General features: G+C 42.4%; 1 protein-coding gene across 1 annotated transcript in view; it reads right to left on the minus strand.

Moving 5' to 3' along the window:
* Positions 1 to 6,010: 6,010 nt before the first annotated feature.
* The window catches only part of dlec1 (DLEC1 cilia and flagella associated protein), a 79,008-nt gene continuing 60,217 nt past the window's right edge, over positions 6,011 to 24,801 (minus strand). The window contains exons 32-38 of the mRNA XM_034168929.1: positions 13,648 to 13,742; positions 13,414 to 13,489; positions 13,121 to 13,318; positions 12,878 to 13,039; positions 6,970 to 7,120; positions 6,561 to 6,669; positions 6,011 to 6,437 (exon numbers count right to left, since the gene is read on the minus strand). Coding sequence (XP_034024820.1) covers positions 6,311 to 6,437; positions 6,561 to 6,669; positions 6,970 to 7,120; positions 12,878 to 13,039; positions 13,121 to 13,318; positions 13,414 to 13,489; positions 13,648 to 13,742 — 918 coding nt within the window. The 3' untranslated portion in view covers positions 6,011 to 6,310. The remainder of the gene's footprint in view (positions 6,438 to 6,560; positions 6,670 to 6,969; positions 7,121 to 12,877; positions 13,040 to 13,120; positions 13,319 to 13,413; positions 13,490 to 13,647; positions 13,743 to 24,801) is intronic.

Genomic DNA, 24,801 nt, shown 5'->3' on the forward strand with positions numbered 1-24,801 from the left:
CAAACAAGGGCGGCAAACTGAAGCACTTCTTCAGACAAACACTAACATTTGAATGAACCGTATTTGTAAGTAATTTTCTTGAATCCTACAAGCCATTTGAAACGTCAAAAAATGTTGTAATACAGTAATTTGACAATGCAGGTCAAGATGAGAAATACTGCCACCTTGTGGTGCTCTGTATGTTTCGTTTTTTAGTTCAATAAACGTGAAACTTCAATAGGTTATGGTCCCAGTCGGTCCCAGTCAGTTCCAGTAAATTAGCTTAAAACAGTGGATTTACACGGATTTTGTGTGGTGTACTCGGTATTGCTGGATTCACAATGGAGGACAGACTGTTTATCGACAAGCTAAGTGGACCAGACAACTGGGCTACGTGGAAATTCCAGATGGAGCATCTGCTGAAATCTCGAAGTCTATGGGGCATGGTAATGGAGACGGAAACATTAGCAGCAGATGCTAACTCAGCTGCTCGAGCCGAATTCGCTAGGAATAAAGAAAAAGCATTTTCAATGTTGGTGCTTAATGTAAGTACATCTCAACTGTACTTGATTACAAGTTGCCAGTCACCTAAAGAAGCGTGGGATACGCTGAAGGGACATTTTGAGAGAGATACCCTAGCTAATAAATTGTTTTTAAAGAAGAAGTACTTCAGATGTGAAATGACGGAAGGAGAAACGATAACCGAGCATTTGAAGTGCATGAAAGAATTAACTGATCAACTTGGTGCTATCGGTGCTGAGGAGGAGGATCATATTGTCGAAAGGAGTCAGTTGAGGTGGCTCGGGCATCTTTTCCGGATGCCCCCTGGACGCCTCGCTGGAGAGGTGTTCCGGGCACATCCCATTGGGAGGAGGCCCCAGGGAAGACCCAGGACACGCTGGAAGGACTACATCTCTCGGCTGGCTTGGGAACGCCTTGGGGTTCCCCCGGAGGAGTTGGGGGAGGTGTGTGTGGACCGGGAGGTCTGGGTGGCTTTGCTTGAGCTGCTGCCCCCGTGACCCGACTCCGGATAAAGTGGAAGAAAATGGATGGATGGATGGATCATATTGTGACATTACTGGGTAGTCTTCCACCCAGCTATGCAACAATTGTCACTGCCCTAGAGACGGAAAGATGGACAGGTCGACTCTTCAATTCGTGCAGCAATCATTGGTAAATGAGGAACAAAAACGAGTGCAGGCAAATGACAGTACCAGTGGTGCAACAGCAGGTGGCGCCTCTGCAATGGCAACTCAAGTGCGTGGGATTCACAGCCTGAGGGACTGGACAGATCTAAATGGAAGTGTTTTAAATGTGGGAAGGAAGGACATCTAAAATGAAATTGTCCAAAGTTAAAAAAATAAAAATCAAACCCACAAGGCTAAACGGATGACATGTGAGGATAATGAGAATTCTGAGAGTGCAACTGAGAGTACATTTGTTGCCAGAGAGAATAATCAGAATGAGAAAGTGAAGCAGGTCGAGTGGCTGATTGACTCTGGAACGTCAAAACACATGACATGTTCAAAAGAAATACTTTAGGATTACCAGGAATTCACTAAGCCACAATCAGTGAAACTGGGCGATAGCAGAGTAGTTGATGCCCAAGGACTCACTAATGTAAAACTGAAAATGACTTTCAAAGTTAGTGATGTCAAAGATGTCACAATGTACAATGTGCTTTATGTTCCCAAGCTGTCTGGGAATCTTTTCTCAGTGGGAGCTGCTGCGAAAAAAGGGAATACAGTGCAGTTCAAGAAGACCCGGTGCTACATACGTGGAAAAGATGGAGATCTTCGAGGAATGGGAACACAACGATCCGATGGATTATATCAGCTGGATGTGGAGGGGAGTACGCCTGTTCCTCATACAGCAGGAAGTGCATCAGTTGCAGCCAGTCTATGGCATCAAAGACTGGGCCATGCCACCATGCTGAAGGAGCTTAAACCTCTGGTGAGTGGAATGGACTATTCTGCAGAAAAAGAGAACTCCTTCTGTGAAGCATGTGTGGAGGGCAAGCTGTCTAGAAAGCCATTCAAGTCAGTGGGAGAAATCCGCTCAAAGCGCAAGCTGCAGCTGATTCATAGTGACGTCTGTGGTCCCATGCAGACTGAATCCATAGGTGGATCAAAGTACTTCGTGACATTCATTGATGACTACTCAAGATGCTGCAAGGTCATGAGGCAAAAAAGTGAAGTGCTCAACAAGTTCAAAGAATTTGAAAGAACATTCTCCAATGAGTGTGGACAAAAAGTTACAAGACTGAGAACAGACAACGGTGGGGAATACACATCGAAAGAATTCCAAAAATACCTGAGAGCTCAAGCCATCCACCACGAAATGTCTGTACCCCATACACCACAGCAAAATGGTGTAGCTGAAAGAAAAAAAAAATCGGACTTTAGTTGAAGCAGCAAGGAGTATGCTGCCAAAAATGTTTTGGGCAGAGGCTGTAGCAACAGCAGCCTGCGTGCAGAACAGGCTGCCCACGTCAGTTCTGAAGCAACAGACCCCGTACCAGAGATGGTATGGCAGAAAGCCGAACATCAGTCACATGAGTGTTTGGCTGTGTGGCCTATGCACATGTTCCAGAAGTAGAAAGGAGAAAGCTGGACAAGAAAGCGGTGAAGCTTCGCTTTCGTGGGATATGCCAACAATGCCAAGGGATACCGTCTGTTTGATGAGGAGAAAAGAAGGATTCCGATTCACCGGGACCTCATCTTCAATGAAGCAGACTTTGACTGGAAACAGGAAGTGGAAGTGTCTTGTTCAGACAGTGATGCTGGCAGTGGTCCTGATGAGAGAGGAGCATCAGCTGATGAGACACCAGTCAGCGAATCTCAGAGAGAATGTGGCAGAGTCAGAAAGCCCCCAAAAAGGTATGGCTATAATGAGTTTTTAGACATAGTGACTGTTGACCATTATGCCAATGTCTGTAGTGTAAATGAACCAAGTACACTGAAGGAAGCTATGATGAGCCCTAATGCAAAGGAATGGAAGGAAGCAGCTGATTTGGAGTACGAGTCCCTACTTGAAAATGAGACTTGCGACTTGGTGCAATTGCCAAAAGACAGAAAGCCAATAGGTTCAAGATGGGTGTTCAAAGTCAAGCACCATAGTGATGGAGATACAAGTGTAGACTTGTTGCTAAGGGCTATTCACAGAATTACGGCGCTGACTACGATGAAACCTTCTCACCTGTAGTACAATTCAGCTCAATTCGTACATTGCTGTCCTTTGCTGTTCAGAATAACATGCATGTACACCAGACGGATGTGGTTACTGCATTTCTGAATGGACATCTAGAGGAAGAAATCTACATGGAGCAACCAGATGGATACGTCAAACCAGGCCAAGAGCACTTAGTGTGCAAGCTAAAAAAGTCAATCTACGGCCTTAAGCAGTCACCTCGCTGCTGGAGTAAGACTTTCACAGAGTTCATGAAAGATCTTGGATTCAACCAGAGCACATCAGACCCCTGTGTGTTCGTGAGAGCTCGACAGGAACTAGAGATATTAGCTGAGTATGTCAATGATCTGATTTTGATCACAGAGTCACTGGAGAGCATGTGTGACTTGAAAGTTGCTTTGAAGAAGAGATACAAGATGAAAGACATGGGTGAGCTGTCTTACATACTGGGCATCTCAGTCATTCAAGACAAGACAAACAACTGTGTATACCTTCACCAGAAGCATTACATTGAAGCCATTCTTCAGAAATATGGGATGGATAAAGCCAATCCAGTCACAACCCCAGCTGATGCAAATGTGAAGTTACAGAAAAATGGTGTCAGTAAGCCAGTGAATCCAGGTACCTACCAGTAATTGCAGCAATGGCCACCAGGCCAGACATCGCACAAGCAGTGAGTGCTGTGTCAAAGTTTAACGCCGAACCAAACAATGCCCACATGACTGCTGTGAAGAGGATACTTCGCTACCTGAAAGGTACCATGAATCTTGCTCTCAAGTACCAGCGGTCAGAGTCTGGAACTTTAGTGGGTTTCTCAAACGCTGACTGGGCAGGAGATCAGGATGATCGTCGCTCTACAACCGGGAATGTCTTTCTACTGAGTGGAGGAGTAGTAAGCTGGCTCAGCAAGAAGCAGAACACCGTCACACTGTCAACAGCTGAAGCTGAATACGTCGCTCTCAGCCAGGCAGCACAAGAATGTACCTGGCTTACACAACTACTCAGTGATCTCGGAATGGATGCTACGCCAACTGTGATTCTGGAAGACAACCAAGGAGCTATTGCCATAGCAAAGAATCCAGTTGATCATTCAAGAACAAAGCACATAGATATTCGTTATCACTACACTCGTGAATGTGTGCAGAATGGACAAATTCAATTGCAATACTGTCCTACAGATGATATGAAGGCAGATATTTTGACCAAGCCATTAGCAAAACAGAAGTTTGAGTATCTTAGGAGAGAAATTGGACTTTGTGCTGTGTAGCTCTGATATGTATAAGTTGTAGGCTAATGTTTAGTATTGATAGAGCCTAAGTTAAGACTACTGGTAAGCAAGATAGAAAATAAAAAATGGGGAATTAAAATGTCTTGCTAGTTTTCTAAGTTTTTGGTAAAAAGGGGGACTTATAGTCTAAGTGAAGAGTCTAAGTATAATACATCTAAGTGATTTAAGTTAGTACAATAAAAAAAGGTCTTGTTTATTGTAAAATTAAGTGGGAGTGATGTAATACGGTAATTTGCAATGCAGGTCAAGATGAGAAATACTGCCACCTTGTGGTGCTCTATATGTTTCGTTTTTCAGTTCAATAAACACGTGAAACTTAAATCAAAAAAAGCCAGTGCTTGTGAAATTACTCTGTGTACACAAATCTGCCCTCACTTTATTTTTCTGACAAGTAACAGTGACCTCCAGTGGCCATCAGAACCCTGTGATTAGCAACAAGGCTTTACAAGGAACTTGGTAGACTTATCTCCTTTATTTCACTTAATAAAAGATGCCAACACAGCATAAAATATGAGATTCAGTAGTTTTCACCTGTATCTTTCAGAACACAAAGTGTCAGAGCCCAATATAGAGTAGTTTTTACAGAAAGGCCAATGAAACTTCAAGAAGTTTTTTTTTATTCCAGCAAAGTTTCAGTTCATGAGATTTCTGCGTTAACCAAGGATGAATTTAATGTTTGAAGTTAAGCCACAGGCAGATAAAGAATGTCATAGTAACGCCAAATTTAAACACTGTAAACAGCAGTTCCTATTTTAATACAAATCCATGAAATTATGTTTAATTCAAATTTGCTTTCAGAAACATAAAAATATGATTGTATCCAGAAGTGCAACAATTTCCTTCATGAAATCATTGGTATCAGTTATCAGCTGTTAGTGGCACTGGTTATGATTTGTGCTGTGTTCTTTGTGTTGCTGTGCAAATTGTATGCGTTTGAGAGTTGGTTTTACTCATGTGTAGCCGAACCATAACAGAGAATGTGCGTACACAAAAAGATCCCCAATTTTGTCAATATACAATATGAGCTGTTTTTGAATTTCTGTCACATGTTGGAGATTTTCTGTAACCACAGTTGTGATGAAGCATATGGTTGTTTTTGCACGTCACATAGTACAAGTCTGGTGTGTTACTCACCACATTCATAGGCAAGCATGGTAATTGATGGTGAACTTCCTGGATGTATATATGTGAAAGTGAAAAATATGGTATTCTTTAGCTGCAGCTCACTCACTCATTGGCTCTCTTAATTAACAAAATAGAGAGACACTCATAATCAGTTAGCTACAAGTTATGTGGTTATGGTGCTCACCTATTTGCTTTGACAATATCATTAAAAAACAGACAACAAAACTGGCAGCCAAGGGACCAAATACAGGACCTTGCAGAGGATACTGAGAGTTTATCATTTTTTAAATTTATTTTTTAAAGATTTGGTCTTTAAAACCTGTATGATACTATTTTTGCATATCTAATTGCTTGTATAATTTTCTAAATCTTGCAGTTCATTGTCTACAGTGTGGGACAGATCGATACATCACATTATTATTTAAAAAAAAAATTTATTACTTGTATTCATGTTCTGATTAATTTTTCTTTAAATATTTTCCTGCACTCTATTAACAGACCTTGAATAAGCAAACAGGAAATGTGGCAGACAGAGATGGAATGCAACTCTTGTCTTCTGACTCGGGGGTCAAACCTGTAGCTCATGCAGGACTATTTTCAACTTCCATCATGTACGTTGTCACATTTTCTCCAAATATTGTGTTCTGACATACAATTACACACCCATGTGTTTACATCTGGTCTTCAAGCTAACAGACAGCAACAGACGATAACACTTTCGGACTGACACTATCCGAACATGCTATTTGTTATGTGGCGTTCGTCGAAGGATCCTGTTCCTCGGAGCTGCAAAGTGACAGCAGTCTTCACCAGAGGTGACTGGATGGTCACCTCAGCCCTGAACTCTCTGTCCTCACTAAAACACACAACACATTTTAAAATTATTTATTATCATTTAAGAATACCTGTCAACAACATCACTGCTGAAACATTTCAGTCTCCTTTAAGCACACTATGATGACAAGCCACAGTTTGTTACCTGGCTGTGAAGCTGATCTGCAGATGCTGGGTGCAGGTGGACACACGGAGCTCCTTAGATCTGAGTAGTCCAGAATCTGGTGTCACTTTGAACACATGTGAGTCTCCCTCTGCGTGCGTGAGCGCGCGCACACACACACACACACACACACACAGAGATATCCTTCAACTGTGAAGTCATTTCTCCACAAAAGACAGACCAAGACCGAGTCAAAGCCAAAGCACGATGAATATTATCGGTCAGCTTTTATTTTATGTGATATCATATAATTCAAAATGTTGCACTATTGCACCATGCAAATAAACATTCTCTGATGTTTACCTCTTTGAGGAAAGTTGCTTGTATTCAAGAAGAAGAGTCAGAACAAATATGCAATGAAATGACGGTCCAAAGTGCAGCATACACTGACCTGTAACTGCTTTCCAGGAAATGTGAGCTCCACTGCTGAACAGGTTTACTTCTTTGATCTGCGACTGTCCCAGGAAGCAGGTGCCAAAGTCAACTGTGTCACTGGACAGACACAATGAAGCAAGATCCACATGGGCCTGCAGAGGTACCGTCTGCACAAATCCCAAAAAAAAAAAAAAAAAAAAATGAACATCCTGGAAACCAAACAACAATAATAATAAAAAAAAAACTTCTTTCGGCTGTCACCACAGCAGATGAATCGTTTCCATCTCACGCTGTCCTCTGTATCTTCCTCTGTCACACCAACCACCTGCATGTCCTCTCTCAGAACATCCATAAAGCTCCTCTTTAGCCTCCCTCTTCTCCTTCTGCCTGGTGGCACCATCCTCAGCTTCCTTCTGCCTATATATCCTGGGTGCCTCCTCTGCACATGTCCAAACCAGCTCACCTCTCTGACTGTGTCTCCAAACCGTCCCATCTGAGCTTTCCCTCTGATATGTTCATTCCTAATCGTGTCCACGCTCCTCACTTCCAAAGAGAATTGCAACATCTTTAGCTCTGCTTCCTGTCTTTTTGTTAGTGCTACCATCTCTAAGCCATACAACATAGCTGGTCTCACTACTGTTTTGTAAACTTTCCCCTTCACTCTTGCAGATATTCTTCAGTCACAAATCACTCGTGCCACCATTCTCCACCCAATCCACCCTGCCTGCACTCATCTACTTTCAGTACTTCTACGGCACTATTCCACTGGGCTCCCTCTCATTCACACGCATGTACTCAGTCTTGTGCCGACTGGCTTTCATTCCCCTTCTCTCCAGATCATATCTCCACCTCTCCAGACTAGACTCAACTTGCTCTCTCACTACAGATCACAATGTCATCTGCAAACATCATAGTCCATGGAGACTCCTGTCTGAACTCATCAGTCAACCTGTCCATAACCACTGCAAACAAGAAAGGACTGATCCTTAGTGTAATCCCACCTCCACCTTCTGTCATTCCTACTGCGCATCTCACCGCTATCACATTAACCTTGTACATGTCCTGCACTACCCTCACATACTTCTCAGCCACTCCAGACTTCCTCATACAATACCAACTCTTACAACTCTTCTCTTGGCACCCTATTATCATAAGTTTTCTCTAAATCCACAAAAAACACAATGTAACTCCTTCTGGCCTTCTCTATACTTCTCCATTATTCTCAGAGCAAACACTGCATCTGTGGTGCTCTTTCTTGGCATGAAACCATATTGCTGCACATGAAAAAAACGTGGCTGGCATACGCATGTTTCTACAGCTATTGTTTTTCATATTATTTGCCTGTTAACATATTTTAAAATTCTGGACCTTGGTTGATTACATCACATTACAAATTATGTATAAAGTTAAAAATAAACTTTTGCCACAACATGTCCAGGATCTATTTCAACTGAGGGGCTCCAGTGATAATTTGAGAGGAATATTATTTTTTTAGCAATGAAGGAGCTGAACTACTGCAAAAAGTCATTGTGTTTCTGTTAAAGGTGTTAACATCTGGAATACTTGTCCTGACAGTATTAGATTACTTGGTACTTTACTTGGCTTTAAAAGGCCTTACAAGAATTATAAAATTGCTTGTTATAGTTTGAAGACTTAGGTTTATCGATTTTATTATTTTTTTCGGGCTTGTGAGTTGTGCACCATTGTTTGTCCGGTTGTGTCTTGAAATTTTAGTTAATTGATTAATTTTGCACGCTTTTTTGGTATTTATCATGTTTATTTATATATGTATTATGTATATATATTAGGGCTAGGCAAGTTAACGCATTATTATCGCGTTAACCTATTACTTGGCCGGCGACCACCTTAGTATTTCTTCTGTTTTTCTTGTTGCTTAATGCTGACAAATTACACTGTATTTGTCTTTCTGATGCTTGATTCTGATTTGTTTCTTTTCTGTTTGAGGTGCGGCTACATCCAGAGATGGGTGTGGTATCTGTTCCAGAAACAGTCCTGTGCACCGGCAACATTTCCTGTATGCTTGTTTTGTGAATTGTTTTGTAATTTGCATCTGTAGCATGGCCCAAGCAGACGGTCACCCCTTTGACTCTGGTCTGCTTGATGTTTCTTCCTCAGAGGGACTTTTTCCTTACCACTGTTGCTCTGGGGGTTGGTAAGGTTAGACCTTACTTGTGTGAAGCGCCTTGAGGCCACCTTGTTGTGATTTGGCACTATATAAATGAAAAAAATTGAATAAATTTAAATTGAAATAATTAATGCTGACAATTTTTTTTATTGCACATTAACACAGTTTTTTTGTTTTTTTGCAAGTCTGGCGCTGACTGCTGCCGAGGACATGGAGAAGGGCACGGAACTTTTACATGGCCATTTTAATTTTTAAGTGCTTCCACACGGCGTAATCAACAGAACCGAAGCCGCTAAAGTTCTCCTGCAGTGTGCCCCGCACTGAGTGCTGGGGGAAAAGTTCTCCTCCAGCTGCTAAAGTTCTCCATGCAGCGAGCTGCGCATCGAGCACTGCAGGATAGGGGAGACTGGGGCTAGCTTCCCCTGAAAACCTTTTAAATTTAGAACCCTCTGAAACACTACTGTCTGTATTTTGAGCACCAAATTGTGTGAAGGGAAAACCATAGGTTTTTTTTTTTTATTAATCTTTGTTACAGCCTTACTTTAAAGCCTAAAGAAACAAAGCATCAGGCCAAAACACAGAATAATGATGATGTGTGTCAGGAACATCAGAACTGCTAATTTTTACCCAGTGGTTTATTCAAGAAAATCCTTATGTTTTTTTCTTACATTAAATACCTTGTAATTAAAATAGTTATACAGCACCTAAGCATCCCTGAACCCCTGGCTTTTTAAGATGATTTTTCAATCTCATTATGTTGAGAAAAAATCCTGCTGTTAACTGCAACTGCATAAACAAAATGCTGTTGTTAAATGTTTGCAGAACAAATGCAGAACAAACATTAATGGAACTTTTGTTCATATGGCAGAACATTTAAAATAAAGTTGTGCTCTGCACTAGTTTTGAATTCATTTTTGGATTTTGCATATAACAATGTGATTATCGTGGAAAAAATGCGATTAATATTTTTAATCGCTGCCCAGCTCTAATGTATATATATATATATATATATATATACGGGCGTGAAGGGTTAGATCCCCACTCAGGATCGTGACTGGGATACGTGCAGATTGTCGGGGTCTCCCCGCGTGGGTGTTGTGACCCACCCTTAGCCCAGTCTCTAAGGACGAGTGCTGCTGTTTTGACCGTTTGGGGCATTCTCTCTGTGTGTGCTCGGTTGACCTGCAGAGAAAACACTCTCCACGGATCAGCCTCCTTTGTCTCTGATCTGATCGCTCAGACTGTCACTCCCGGTCGCTCCGACGCCCTCTCGTGCTTCAAGCCCGCACTTCAAGCAGGGCGCCATCTTGTGGTGGTGGGCCAGCAGTACCTCCTCTTCAGCGGCCCACACAACACCTCTTTTACCAACTTTGTGTTGTAAATGTGCAGACTTTCAGATCCATTTTTAATTAGCGTGTGCACTGTAAAAACTGTTATGATGGCAGACAAAGGAGTAAAAGCAGAAAAGCGTCAAATCACAGCCTTTGTGTCTGATTTAATAGGTGCATGTCCAGGCTGTGGGTCCGAGTCTGAAGACAGTGTGAAAAATATAAACGGTCAGACTTTTAATCAGGGAGATAACTCCAGTCCCACTTTCCTCAAATCGGAGAGTGTCAGAGCAGAACTTTAATTTGCGCCTTTGTTAGTTTTTTGTTGTTTTTTTTTTTGGGGGGGGGGGGGGGGGGGTAATGTAAATGCATTAGGATTGGATGGGACATTTCATCTGATGTGAGCAAAAATCTGTTGTACAAAATCCATTATATATGGTGTTTATTACATGGAAAACAATACAAAAACTTTGGGGCTTTTTTTGTCCAGTGACTGTGAATATCTGGCTTATACAATGATGGTTTAAGTGAGTTTTACTGTACATGGGACTGAACAGTAAACTTACCTCTCAAAACGTTGATGATGATGTCGGCTTCCATCCCACATGACTGACTTTATTTTCCCAAATGTTTCTTCTGTTTGGATCTGAAAGGAATCTGTACATCTTGAAGCCCTTGCTGTGTCTATTTGTGCCTCCAAATGCACAGCAACCCGGCATTTTCAGCCAATAAATAAATAAAATAGCTGGATTTACATGCAGACAGATTAAGAGTGAACAGTATTTTGGAACCAAGATGGCACCATGAGTTACATGACCACTTTTTTCCGACTCGTCATGTCGCCACTCTCTCAATTAAGGCACAGTATATCATTCAGACCCTCCCTCAATCCTCAGTCAAGTATCAAGGAGTACATCATGGACCAACTGCCACATTAACCATCGAAATAAAATCCATCCATCCATCCATTTTCTTCCGCTTTATCCGGAGCCGGGTCGCGGGGGCAGCAGCTCAAGCAAAGCCGCCCAGACCTCCCGATCCACACACACCTCCTCCAACTCCTCCGGGGGAACCCCAAGGCGTTCCCAAGCCAGCCGAGAGATGTAGTCCCTCCAGCGTGTCCTGGGTCTTCCCCGGGGCCTCCTCCCAGTGGGACGTGCCTGGAACACCTCTCCAGCGAGGTGTCCAGGGGGCATCCGGAAAAGATGCCCAGGCCACCTCAACTGACTCCTTTGGAGGAGCAGCGGCTCGACTCCGAGCTCCTCCCGAGTGACCGAGCTCCTCACCCTATCTCTAAGGGAGCGCCCAGCCACCCTGCGGAGGAAATTAATCTCGGCCGCTTGTACTCACGATCTCGTTCTTTCGGTCATGAGCCAAATCTCATGACCATAGGTAAGGATCGGAACGTAGATCGATCGGTAAATCGAGAGCTTTGCCCCCCTACTCAGCTCTCTCTTCACCACGACGGTCCGATATAGCGACCGCATCACTGCAGATGCTGCACCGATCCGTCTATTGATCTCACGCTCCATCCGTCCCTCACTCGTGAAGGACCACGTCCCAACAGCCAGGGACTATGAGCATGGACTGGGCCGCCGGGCCACCCGCCCTCGACCGCCACCCAATCCTCTCTGCACCCGACCCCCATGGCCCCCTCTGCAGGTGGTGAACCCACAGGAGGGCGGGCCCACGTCACTCTTTCGGGCTGAGCCCGGCCGGGCCCCATGGGCTAAGGCCCAACCACCAGGCACTCGCGCGCGAGCCCCAACCCCAGGCCTGGCTCCAGGGTGGGACCCCGGCTCCGCCATACCGGGCGACGTCACGGTCCTTGATCTTTTACTGGTCATGGAGGTTCTGAACTGCCCTTAGTCTGACCCGTCACCTAGGACCTGTTTGCCTTGGGAGACCCTACAGGGAGCACAAAGCCCCCGACAACATAGCTCCTAGGATCATCCGGGTACGCAAACTCCCCCACCACGATAAGGTGGCAGCTAGAGGGGGAGCCATCGAAATAAAAGTTTCTAGTTATTCTGCTTTTTCTGGCAGATCACCAAAAGAACAGAACCACCGATTTACATCAGAGAACTTACACTTACGGTTTCTTCTAAAAATAATTAAATAAATAAAACACCAGATTATGTGACTCATCGCTAATATGTCAATGTTTCTGTGTCTCTGTCTTCACTGTAATTTGTTGATGTGTGCGCTTATGTATGGATGCTCTGGATGTTTCTTTTAGGTTATCAAATTTGAAATGGAATATTTAACTTTTGTATAGAAATTTTAAACATTTAGCAAAAGACATTAGACAAAAATGTGCCCTGCAGCCTCATTCTGGTTTACCGCAGATTAATGAGTGCTTTCCATTATTAATTAAAGTAAAACAGATGTGAGTTTTTGCTTCTTGGCTTGTATGTATTTATATTTAAAGACTCACTCCAGTTCCTGACCTGCAGGCTATTGTTGTTGAAGTGAATCAGGAGACTTTCCTGGAAACTCAGCTTCCTCTGCCCACAAGCACTATGAATCAGCTTCACACCAGGGGGATGCTTCTCCTCTGTTTGGTCCATATGGTCCAGTAGAGACAGAGAACAGTGAAAAGCCACTGTCACCTGACATATATCAGACAGTGATATCAGCGATCAGCACAGATGTAAACGACTGACATGAGTGCCTGCAAAGTTCATTCACACCTGCATCTTGTGCTGTGGTTGCAGCACCAGGTACTGAGTTTCAGCAGTGGAGGGGTTACTGGAGGTGCTGGACACAACTCGAGGCTGAGGCTGGACTACTGAAAATGGCAGCTGCGTCCCCAGCCTGAAGTGCAGGGCCATCTCAGTTGTATTTCTCAGCTTAAAGCTCTGTGTGGTGTCAAATTCCTGTACGACCAGCTAAAATGAATAGGAAAACTTGGTCAGCCCAACCACTCAGGCATTTTCTGTGCTCTTTCGATTGAAATTTATCACTGCTTATCACTCAGACCAACCTCCTCATTCAGTAAATCACCGGATGAGGCGCCAAACCGCAACACCCCGTCGTGCTCGTCCATCTCCACGAGTAGCCTGTAGCAACAAGGAGCCATGAGGAAAATTTGCACCTCAATCAGACCACCTCTGAGCTTCTTCTGCCTAACCTCATCTGATTTTAATTTGGAAACATAAATTGAGCTGAATGTACTGACAGGGGTGGGAACATAAATAACATGAGTGCAATTACTCACGCTGCAGGTTTAACGATGGCTAGCAGTTTCACCGTGATAGGCTTCAAATCCAAACCCTGAGCTCTTCCAACTTTACCTGGCACACAGCGAGCCGTCTGTAACGCAGACACACAACACAAGGATGCAGACTCAATTCTGCACACTGCTTCAGAATCATCCCTTCTGTGCCTTTTCCAGCATTACTATACAAATAATGAGTGTTTATGAGTACAATGGTAAGTATATTTGCATGCACTAAAAACATAACATTCCACCTTTCAATGCATGAAAATATTCTGTGCATTGCATGAATAGAAAACATTCCTTATTTGTTTTATATGACACCTAAATACATACATGACATTTTATATTTTACTTAAAATTAGACTTGTGTTTCTTCTCTGAACAGGACACCAACAGCAGTCGGGCAGAGACGGCTCTATGTCCGCACAGCAGCGTACTCCGCTTTACAGGCAAGCTGTCAACACACCGCTGACATCAGCGAGAGCCGTTGAGGACCAGAGCAGAATGTGTGTGGAAGCACATGTCTGCTTTCCTCAATACAGTGAAAAATTGCAACAGGCACTTGTGTAATTCTTAATCTGTCTAATGTCTATAACAATGACACACTGCATTCATCTGCACTGTTGCAACCCAAGAACACTGTGTAAGCTTCTAATCAGCTTATGGTGTGCTGGATTTAGCTTCCTCGTGGACACAATTTTAGGAAAAGGTAATGGAGTTGTTCAGTGAAGTGAAATGTATGGGACAAAAATGCACAGTAAACGAGTCCGACATAAGTCAAAGGACTGATCATTGTTACTGCTTATGTTCTGTTTTTCCAGTGTGTGCTGCCTGGTAGCAGTGTGCGGGAGCAGGCTTTCATTTTGTTAGCTGTTTGTATCATGCGGTAGCACATTTTTGTTGTTTGGACAAGACATTTATTCATATTTGCTTAAAATGAATGGTATTGGTATTTTATCTCTGGAGACTGACGATTGACAAAGATCTGAGGAACAGCTCAAAGTAGTGACATCATTGTGACCGCTTGTATACAGTAGACTATTTGTTAGGAAAAATTACCTAAAAACTCTGAAACAGATAACAAATGAGACACCGGGGAAAACAGGTTTCAGTTTTTAGGCTCTTTTGTTATTTAAAGCTTTAAAGGTAGATGTCTTACAGAGTGTAGGTCTGAAGACAAATACATTCAGTTTTCATGCCACTTATAGTGCAGCAGATAAGTGAAACAATCATGCAAATGGTGATAAAAGCATCAAATTCGGCAGAAATACTCCATAGACACTCCTCTTTTGAAAAAAACCAATTGGCCACTTGACTTTTTTTTGAGTGTACAAAGGGCACAGATAAGCTTGATGAGGTGAGACATTCGTTCATCAGTGCATGATGAACAAGAAAGAAAGGACTATTCGCCTGTCTTTATACTATCAAATGATTTAATTCAATGGAATTTGGAACATCTTGGGACTGTATATAATAGTGCAGTGGATAAGAGAATATTTAGAGAGGAATCCTGTAAATGGTGATAAAAGCATCAAATTCGGCAGAAATACTCTTCAGACAGTCCTCTTTTGAAAAAAACGATTGGCCAACTTGAATTTTCAATCGGTGGTCAGGTAGGGGTCAATTGAAGAATTACACAGAGGTCAAAATTAAAAGATGCTCCAATCATATTGAAAAATATTCCACATTATTTGCCTGATCATAAAGATTCCAAAAAGGTATAGTTTGGACTATTTGTGACTGAATTCTATGGAGTTACGGGATTAAAACAGCAAGAATGGTGACAAAAGTCAGTGTCATTTTGTACAGGGGTCAAAAGTTAAAGTTGCTCCAATTTTGGTAAAAAGTGATGCAAATTATTGGTTGAGCTAATAGGATTAATAAATGGAATAGTGTTGACAGTGTTGAATGCTTGGTCTCCAAAGTAAAGGCCAAACAAGGTCTACGTCTATTGGATTCTATGACATGTGACATATGTTACCCCGTAACGTGATAAGTAAAGATAATACATGGTCCAAACTATTCCTTTTTAGAACCGTGTTAACTCAACTAGTAATCTGCATCATGTTTTACCAAAATTGGAGCAACTTTAACTTTTGACCCCTGTACAAAATGAAACTGACCTTTGTCACCATTCTTGCTGTTTTTATCCCTTAACTCCATGGAATTTAATAACAGATAGTCCAAACTATACCTTTTTGGAATCTTTATGATCAGGCAAATAATGTGGAATATTTTTCAATATGATTGGTGCATCTTTTAATTTTGACCTCTGTGTAATTCTTCAATTGACCCCTACCTGACCACCGATTGAAAATTCAAGTTGGCAAATCGTTTTTTTCAAAAGAGGACTGTCTGAGGAGTATTTCTGCCGAATTTGATGCTTTTATCACCATTTACAGGATTCCCCTCTAAATATTCTCTTATCCACTGCACTACTATATACCGTCCCAAGATGTTCCAAATTCCATTGAATTAAATCATTTGATAGTATAAAGACAGGCGAATAGTCCTTTCTTTCTTGTTCATCATGCACTGATGAACGAATGTCTCACCTCATCAATCTTATCTGTGCCCTTTGTACACTTCCTCTTCCATGGCATTCTTCAATCAATTACCATGACAATTATAATGGTAAATATACTTGACAGAGCATTAACAACATTAACTTTTATAACACTATTCCTCTACAATCCACCAATCAAATGACAAGTATCTATTTATGTGCTGTATAAAACAGACTATTAACGCTTCACTAAGAGCCGTGTTTCCTGGTGAAATATTCCGTTCTGACATTACATGGGAAAATAAGACAGAGCTGGCTGCTGATATGGGAAAGCAGCATCATGTTTATCATCCCCCCCCCCCCCCCGGAATAACATAGATATCTTCATCCACAGCTATAGTAAAAAAAAACAAAAAAAAAAACAAATTCATCAAACATCTAAATGTTTTCTGACATCTGACATTGTATCTAGTAAGGATGGCACAATACCACTTTTTAGTGTACAACCCCAATTCCAATGAAGTTGGGATGTTGTGTAAAATGTAAATAAAAACAGAATACAATGATTTGCAAATCCTCATCAATGGTGCCATCTGCTGAAAGGTACATCCAGGTTTTGGAGCAACACATGCTACCATCCAAGCAACGTCTTTTTCAGGGACGTCCCTGCTTATTTCAGCAAGACAATGCCAAGCCATATTCTGTATTCAAATGAAAATAGGTTGAAGAGGATTTGCAAATCATTGTATTCTGTTTTTATTTACATTTTACACCATGTCCCAACTTCATTGGAATTGGGGTTGTATGATACAAGGTCTGTTAGAAAAGTATCGGACCTTTTTATTTTTTGCAAAAACTATACGAGGTCTGTCCAAAAAGTATCGTACCTTTTTATTTTTTTCAAAAACTATATGGATTTGAATCACGTGTGATTACATCAGCCAAGCTTGAACCTTCGTGCGCATGCGTGAGTTTTTCCACGCCTGTCGGTTGCGTCATTCTCCTGTGGGCAGGCTTTGAGTGAGCACTGGTCCACCCCTCCCGTTGGATTTCTTTTGTCTGAGAACTTGCTGAGAGACTGCCGCCTTGCTCCATGAAATTTTTTTCAGAAACTGTTAGAGACAGGCAGTTGGAAACCATTCGATAGATTCAGTTGGATATTGGTGAAGATTCTGTTGGCGTCACGCGGATTATGGGCTGTTAAAACCTTTTTAAAGACGGCCCACAGCGGCGGAGGGCGCGCGGCGCACCGAGGGGCCATCAACAGGCTGGATCGACCAGATCATTTCTAAACTGAACGCTGTGTTGATCCGGGACATCATGTGACTACCACAGAAATGGCAACAGAGCTGGACATAGCACTTTTGCGACACATTCCACTGTTACAGGAGATTTTGTAATGAAAGACGTGCAGAGGATTTTGTGCATCGGCACGAAGCAGCTCAGGACGCGCAGCAAAAAAACACCTCCGTCTTGGAAGTCTCACAGGACATGTTGGGGCATGTCCAGCTGTTACACAATTTCTCGGATACTCACTCAATTGAAAGCCATCGAAAGCCGTCTGAATGTTCTGAACGGTTTCCAACACAGAGGTGTTTTTTTTTGCTGCGCGTCCTGAGCTGCTTCGTGCCGATGCGTGAAATCCTCCGCACGTCTTTCATTACAAAATCTCCTGTAACAGTGCACTGTGCCGCAAAAGTGCTATGTCCAGCTCTCTTGCCATTTCTGTGGTAGTCACATGATGTCCCGGATCAACACAGTGTTCAGTTTAGAAATGATCTGGTCGATCCAGTCTGTCGATGGCCGCTCGGCGCGCCGTGCGCCCTCCGCCGCTGTGGGCCGTCTTTAAAAAGGTTTTAACAGTCCATAAGCCGCGTGACACTGACAGAATCTTCAATGATATCCAACTGAATCTATCGAATGGTTTCCAACTGCCTGTCTCTAACAGTTTCTGAAAAAAATTTCATGGAGCAAAGCGGCAGTCTCTCAGCAAGTTCTCAGACAAAAGAAATCCGACGGGAGGGGTGGACCAGTGCTCACTCAAAGCCTGTCCACAGGCAAATGACGCAACCCACAGGCGTGAAAAAACTCACGCATGCGCACGAAGGTTCAAGCTTGGCTGATTCAATCACACGTGATTCAAATCCATATAGTTTTTGAAAAAAATAAAAAGGTCCGTTACTTTTTGGACAGACCTCGTATGGATTTGAATCATGAGCACTTGCATCAGCAAAATCTCCTGTAACAGTGGAATCTGACGAAAAATGGCTGATGTCCACATTTTCTGCCATTTCTCTGGTAGTCACACGACGTCCCGGATCAACACAGCCTTCACTTTAGAAATGATCTGGTCATTTCAGCCTGTCGATGGCCGTTTGAAGCGCGGCGCGCCCTCAGCCGCTGTGGGCCGTCTTTAATCCGGTTGTAATGCTCCTTAATCTTTGTGATGCCCATAGGATTATCACCGAAAGCCATCTGAATTTTCCGAATGGTTTCCACCTGGCTTTTAACTATTAGAGAAAAAATTACTCATAACCATCCCAAAGACGTATCGTTATCTTTGGCTGCTTTCAGTGATGCCGGTATTTGGTTAGACTCTTTCTCTCCGATTGTTCTGTCTGAGTTATTTTCATTAGTTACTTCATCCAAACCATCAACATGTCTATTAGACCCCATTCCTACCAGGCTGCTCAAGGAAGCCCTACCATTATTTAATGCTTCGATCTTAAATATGATCAATCTATCTTTGTTAGTTGGCTATGTACCACAGGCTTTTAAGGTGGCAGTAATTAAACCATTACTTAAAAAGCCATCACTTGACCCAGCTATCTTAGCTAATTATAGGCCAATCTCCAACCTTCCTTTTCTCTCAAAAATTCTTGAAAGGGTAGTTGTAAAACAGCTAACTGATCATCTGCAGAGGAATGGTCTATTTGAAGAGTTTCAGTCAGGTTTTAGAATCCATCATAGTACAGAAACAGCATTAGTGAAGGTTACAAATGATCTTCTTATGGCCTCGGACAGTGGACTCATCTCTGTGCTTGTTCTGTTAGACCTCAGTGCTGCTTTTGATACTGTTGACCATAAAATTTTATTACAGAGATTAGAGCATGCCATAGGTATTAAAGGCACTGCGCTGCGGTGGTTTGAATCATATTTGTCTAATAGATTACAATTTGTTCATGTAAATGGGGAATCTTCTTCACAGACTAAAGTTAATTATGGAGTTCCACAAGGTTCTGTGCTAGGACCAATTTTATTCACTTTATACATGCTTCCCTTAGGCAGTATTATTAGACGGTATTGCTTAAATTTTCATTGTTACGCAGATGATACCCAGCTTTATCTATCCATGAAGCCAGAGGACACACACCAATTAGCTAAACTGCAGGATTGTCTTACAGACATAAAGACATGGATGACCTCTAATTTCCTGCTTTTAAACTCAGATAAAACTGAAGTTATTGTACTTGGCCCCACAAATCTTAGAAACATGGTGTCTAACCAGATCCTTACTCTGGATGGTATTACCCTGACCTCTAGTAATACTGTGAGAAATCTTGGAGTCATTTTTGATCAGGATATGTCATTCAAAGCGCATATTAAACAAATATGTAGGACTGCTTTTTTGCATTTACGCAATATCTCTAAAATTAGAAAGGTCTTGTCTCAGAGTGATGCTGAAAAACTAATTCATGCATTTATTTCCTCTAGGCTGGACTATTGTAATTCATTATTATCAGGTTGTCCTAAAAGTTCCCTAAAAAGCCTTCAGTTAATTCAAAATGCTGCAGCTAGAGTACTAACGGGGACTAGAAGGAGAGAGCATATCTCACCCATATTGGCCTCTCTTCATTGGCTTCCTGTTAATTCTAGAATAGAATTTAAAATTCTCCTTCTTACTTATAAGGTTTTGAATAATCAGGTCCCATCTTATCTTAGGGACCTCGTAGTACCATATCACCCCAATAGAGCGCTCCGCTCTCAGACTGCAGGCTTACTTGTAGTTCCTAGGGTTTGTAAGAGTAGAATGGGAGGCAGAGCCTTCAGCTTTCAGGCTCCTCTCCTGTGGAACCAGCTCCCAATTCAGATCAGGGAGACAGACACCCTCTCTACTTTTAAGATTAGGCTTAAACTTTCCTTTTTGCTAAAGCTTATAGTTAGGGCTGGATCAGGTGACCCTGAACCATCCCTTAGTTATGCTGCTATAGACGTAGACTGCTGGGGGGTTCCCATGATGCACTGTTTCTTTCTCTTTTTGCTCTGTATGCACCACTCTGCATTTAATCATTAGTGATCGATCTCTGCTCCCCTCCACAGCATGTCTTTTTCCTGGTTCTCTCCCTCAGCCCCAACCAGTCCCAGCAGAAGACTGCCCCTCCCTGAGCCTGGTTCTGCTGGAGGTTTCTTCCTGTTAAAAGGGAGTTTTTCCTTCCCACTGTAGCCAAGTGCTTGCTCACAGGGGGTCGTTTTGACCGTTGGGGTTTTACATAATTATTGAATGGCCTTGCCTTACAATATAAAGCGCCTTGGGGCAACTGTTTGTTGTGATTTGGCGCTATATAAAAAAAAAATTTGAATTGAATTGAATTGGCTGTCTCACACAGTTTCTTGAAAAATTTGATGCAGCGCTGCTCCAGCTGTTCAGACATTTTCCTGACAATGAAAATCCGACGAGAGGGGTGGACCAGTGCTCACTCAAAGCCTGCCCACAGGCGAATGACGCAACCGACAGGCGTGAAAAAAACTCACGCATGCGCACGAAGGTTCAAGCTTGGCTGATGCAAGCGCACATGATTCAAATCCATATCGTTTTTGCAAAAAATAAAAAGGTCTGATACTTTTCTAACAGACCTCGTATGATACCAATACTGGAACCTTCAGTATCTGTTGATAGCAATCTGATATCTTTCCCAGACAGAGAAAAGATACTGGATTGTTGGATGTACTTTGCTAACCTAAGTAAGTCCTATATAGGCCCTGAGGAGCGTTGGTAGTGGTGCTTATCTCCAGATTCCATAGTGTGAAGCAGACAAGAGGCTTTGACTCCATCTAGACGGGGCACTAGTTCGACATGTACTGGCAGGCCAGCTCCTTATCCACTCAGCTACCTGCACTGCTTGCTAACTTAGACAAATAACAAAACATCATCTCAAACTGTGAAAGAAATGAAGCATAAAAGAAACATACATACATAGTAAATTTTGCGGAGTAATATACGTAAAATACGTATACTCTGCCAGGATGACATTTGGTCCCAGTCCAAATAGAATTAAATGCACTCAATTATAGAGTGAACTCAGCTATACTGTCTTGCTATATCACGTTTTTCAACTCCAATAAGTCATTCACAGCATGATAGAGTTGGTTTTACACTGTGATAGAGTATATTTAATTCTATTTGGACTGGGGCCAAATGTTATCCTGGCAGAGTATATTTTACTCTGCAAAATTGACTGTGTAGTCTACAACATGACTCAAATGTGTAATAGACAACTCAAATCAAAATTTGTTGAATCTATTTATTTGTAAAAAAAAATGTTTCACTTCCAGTCCATTGCTTTTGACCAACAAATATTGGACCGATACTGATCCAAAATATTGGATCACTGCATTCCTAGTCTCTAAATTAAAAGTGATACTGTAGTGAAGACATAGAGCAACGCAACATTTTAGAGCAGAGAATCTGGAACAACTTCCTGTTCTGAAAAATGTTGATACAATAATGAACCATGTAAACTGTTGTTTGTACAGTATTCTCTCTCTCATCTCTCATCTCATTTCAAACAAGCATTTCTCATATCCTGGTTGTGTCACAAAAATCCTAAATGACTGCATTCATCTGCACTGCTCCATGTCACGGCCCTCCCCTGCCTGTTGTGGGAGGCTCCCCATGGCAGGCAGGGATGGGGCTGCTTGAGTGGTGGCACCTGTGCTGTTAAATTGTTTGTGTTGTGCTCATTCACTCTCTCTGCTGTCTCTCCACCAGGTAACCCATTTGGTTTGTCTTCAGTTCATTTTTTGTTTTAGTTTTCACACACCAACACATTTGCACCTACATATTCATGCACCACTGATTCTTACTTACATTCGCATGCCTTGTATTTATGTTGCATTTTATTGTTTGTTAAATAAACTATTTTAATTGGCTTCAACCTTTTGAGTTATTTCCCCCTTCCAGTTAGTCTGTTTGGGTTGTGACTTGTCGCCGAGCCAGGCTTGTTACACGTGGAGGCTCGTCTAATTTAAAGTTAATTTAACTTAATATTTGGGTTAAATTTTGGTTAGTTTGTTTATTTTGTGGTTTTGCATTTGTAGTTTGGCCTTGTTTGACCTACTTTGTAATTAACTTTGTTTGCTGTAGTTTCAGTAGGTTACTTTGATAGCCAGTTTTGTATGGGGAAATTTGCTTTGGGCCAGTTGGGGTTAAGAGCAGTTAGCATTTTTCTTTTGTGCTACTTTGGTTAGAAGCTCACATCTGGGCCTAGTACTGGGTTTAGTCTGGTGGGAGTCCTCCCCTGTTAGGTTTATCAGCGGGTCACAATAGGTGGCTCGTGGTGTTTTTTTTGTAGGTGGCAGCGAGGTGGGTAGAGCTTCCCTATCCCCTCTCCCCTTTCATTGGCTCAGGTTCACATCCGTGGGATCCTGTGGGTGGCTGCATGTGCAGGAGCTCACAGCCCCATTGGTAGTGTGGCCTTTAGGGTCACTGGTGATTTAAAAACCTCCCGCCAGACTGCACGAAGACTAGGGGGCAGTTAGTTAGCTTTTTCTTGAGTTTAGTGGGGTGGGGCTCTTTACCAATAACCCAGTCGTGGCAGCGGGTGAGTTTTCTAAATTTGTTTGGTTAATTTGGTTGGTCTTTCTGACATGTCCTCCATGTTGGCTAGTTTTGTTCAGTCACCTTTGGACTTGGCTTTACAACTGTGCACAAAAGAACAGTTACTGGAGATTGCAGAGCATTACAAAATTGTTATAGTGGATAGGAAGTTAAAGGAAACAGTTAGGGATTCATTAAAACAAGGTCTTTTGGACGCTGGTGTTCTCTTTCAGTCGGGTGCCAGTCAAGGGGCAGCGGTTCAGCCTACTCCAGTCATGTTAACTTTTAAGCAGCAGAGGGAGCTGTTGCAGATGCAGCTAGAACTGGAAAGGCTGAGAAGTGGCAATAGACCAGGAGTTGAAAGGGATCCTCAGTTTGATGTTTCACAGAATCTTCATTTATTACCTAAATTTGATGAATCAGTTCCAGGTATGCATTTTATTTTGTTTGAACGCATTGCTGATGCTAGGGCCTGGTCAGATGTGGATAGAACTTTGTTACAGTGTGTGCTTACAGGGAAAGCATTGGAGGCTTTTTCAGCATTAAATGTTGCAGATAGTAAGGTTTATGCTACTGTTAAAGCGGCAGTCCTTAAAGTCTACGAGCTGGTACCGGAAGCGTATCGTCAACGTTTTCGGTACAGGAAGAAGCAGGATTCACAGACTTATTCTGAGTTTGTAAGGGACTTGTCAAATGCCTTTAGTCGATGGTCTACAGCTGCTGAAGTGGTTACTTTACAGGATTTGTCTAATTGAATTGTGTTGGAGCAATTCAAAAATTCTGTACCGGAGTCTGTTGCCACATATGTTAACGAACGGAAAGTCAAGTCTCCTGGGGAAGCAGCTATTCTGGCAGATGAATGTGTTGACCCATAAAACTCGTTTTGACTCAAATAGGGAAGGTCGTAATAAAAGTGAGTCTATGCTAAAACATAAGGCACCACTGCCTGGGGTTTCTTTCCAAAAACCTCAGCGAAGGTTAGCTAATGTGGGACCAAAAGGACCAGTTAATGCAAATACCTGTAGATACTGTTTGGGTGAGGGACATTGGAAAAAAGATTGTCCTTTGCTTAGCTCCAAAAGGTTGGAACAAGTAAAGCCGGCTGTGATGGCAGCTCCGATTACAAGTCCTGCTGCCACACCTGTCCACCAGGGTGAACTCTACCACCAACAGGTTAAGGTTGGTTTTGAATCTACCCAGGGTGAGTTTTCAGCTTTCATTTCCGATGGGGTTGTCTTTGTTTGATGGGAATCAACAAGTTCCAATTAAAATTTTGAGGGACACAGGAGCTTTGGATTCTTTTATTTTAGAGTCTGTGTTGCCATTTTCACAACTGTCAGATACAGGATGTTGTGTTCTAATCCGTGGAATGGGTTTGGTTCCTTTTTCATCCCCTTTACATAAAGTTAATCTTGTGTGGTTTGGTCGAGGGTGATGTTATGGTTGGTGTCAGACCCAGGTTGCCAGTGGATGGTGTCCACATGATTCTGGGAAATGATCTGGCTGGTGGGAAAGTGTGGGCGGATGGCAAGCCTAACATTTTCAAGGAGTTAACCGTGCCCTCTGCTGGTGGGTCCCCAGATTGCAGTCTAGATGTTTTCCCAAGTTGCGTTACTACTCGTGCTGGTTCTCGGCGTAAGGAGGCAGAGAGCCGGCCTAATAATCTTGAGTTGCCAACTGATCTTCAAATTGGAAGCTTGACAAATTCTAGAGATTCCTTGATTGCAGAGCAAAAGGGTGACAAATCTTTGGTTGAAATTTTTGATAGTTGTTCCTGAAGTAGCAGTGAGGGATAGTGCTCAATGTTATTTTCTTCTTGATGGACTGT

Source organism: Thalassophryne amazonica, chromosome 1 (genome assembly GCF_902500255.1).
Source record: "Thalassophryne amazonica chromosome 1, fThaAma1.1, whole genome shotgun sequence".
NCBI lineage: Eukaryota > Metazoa > Chordata > Actinopteri > Batrachoidiformes > Batrachoididae > Thalassophryne > Thalassophryne amazonica.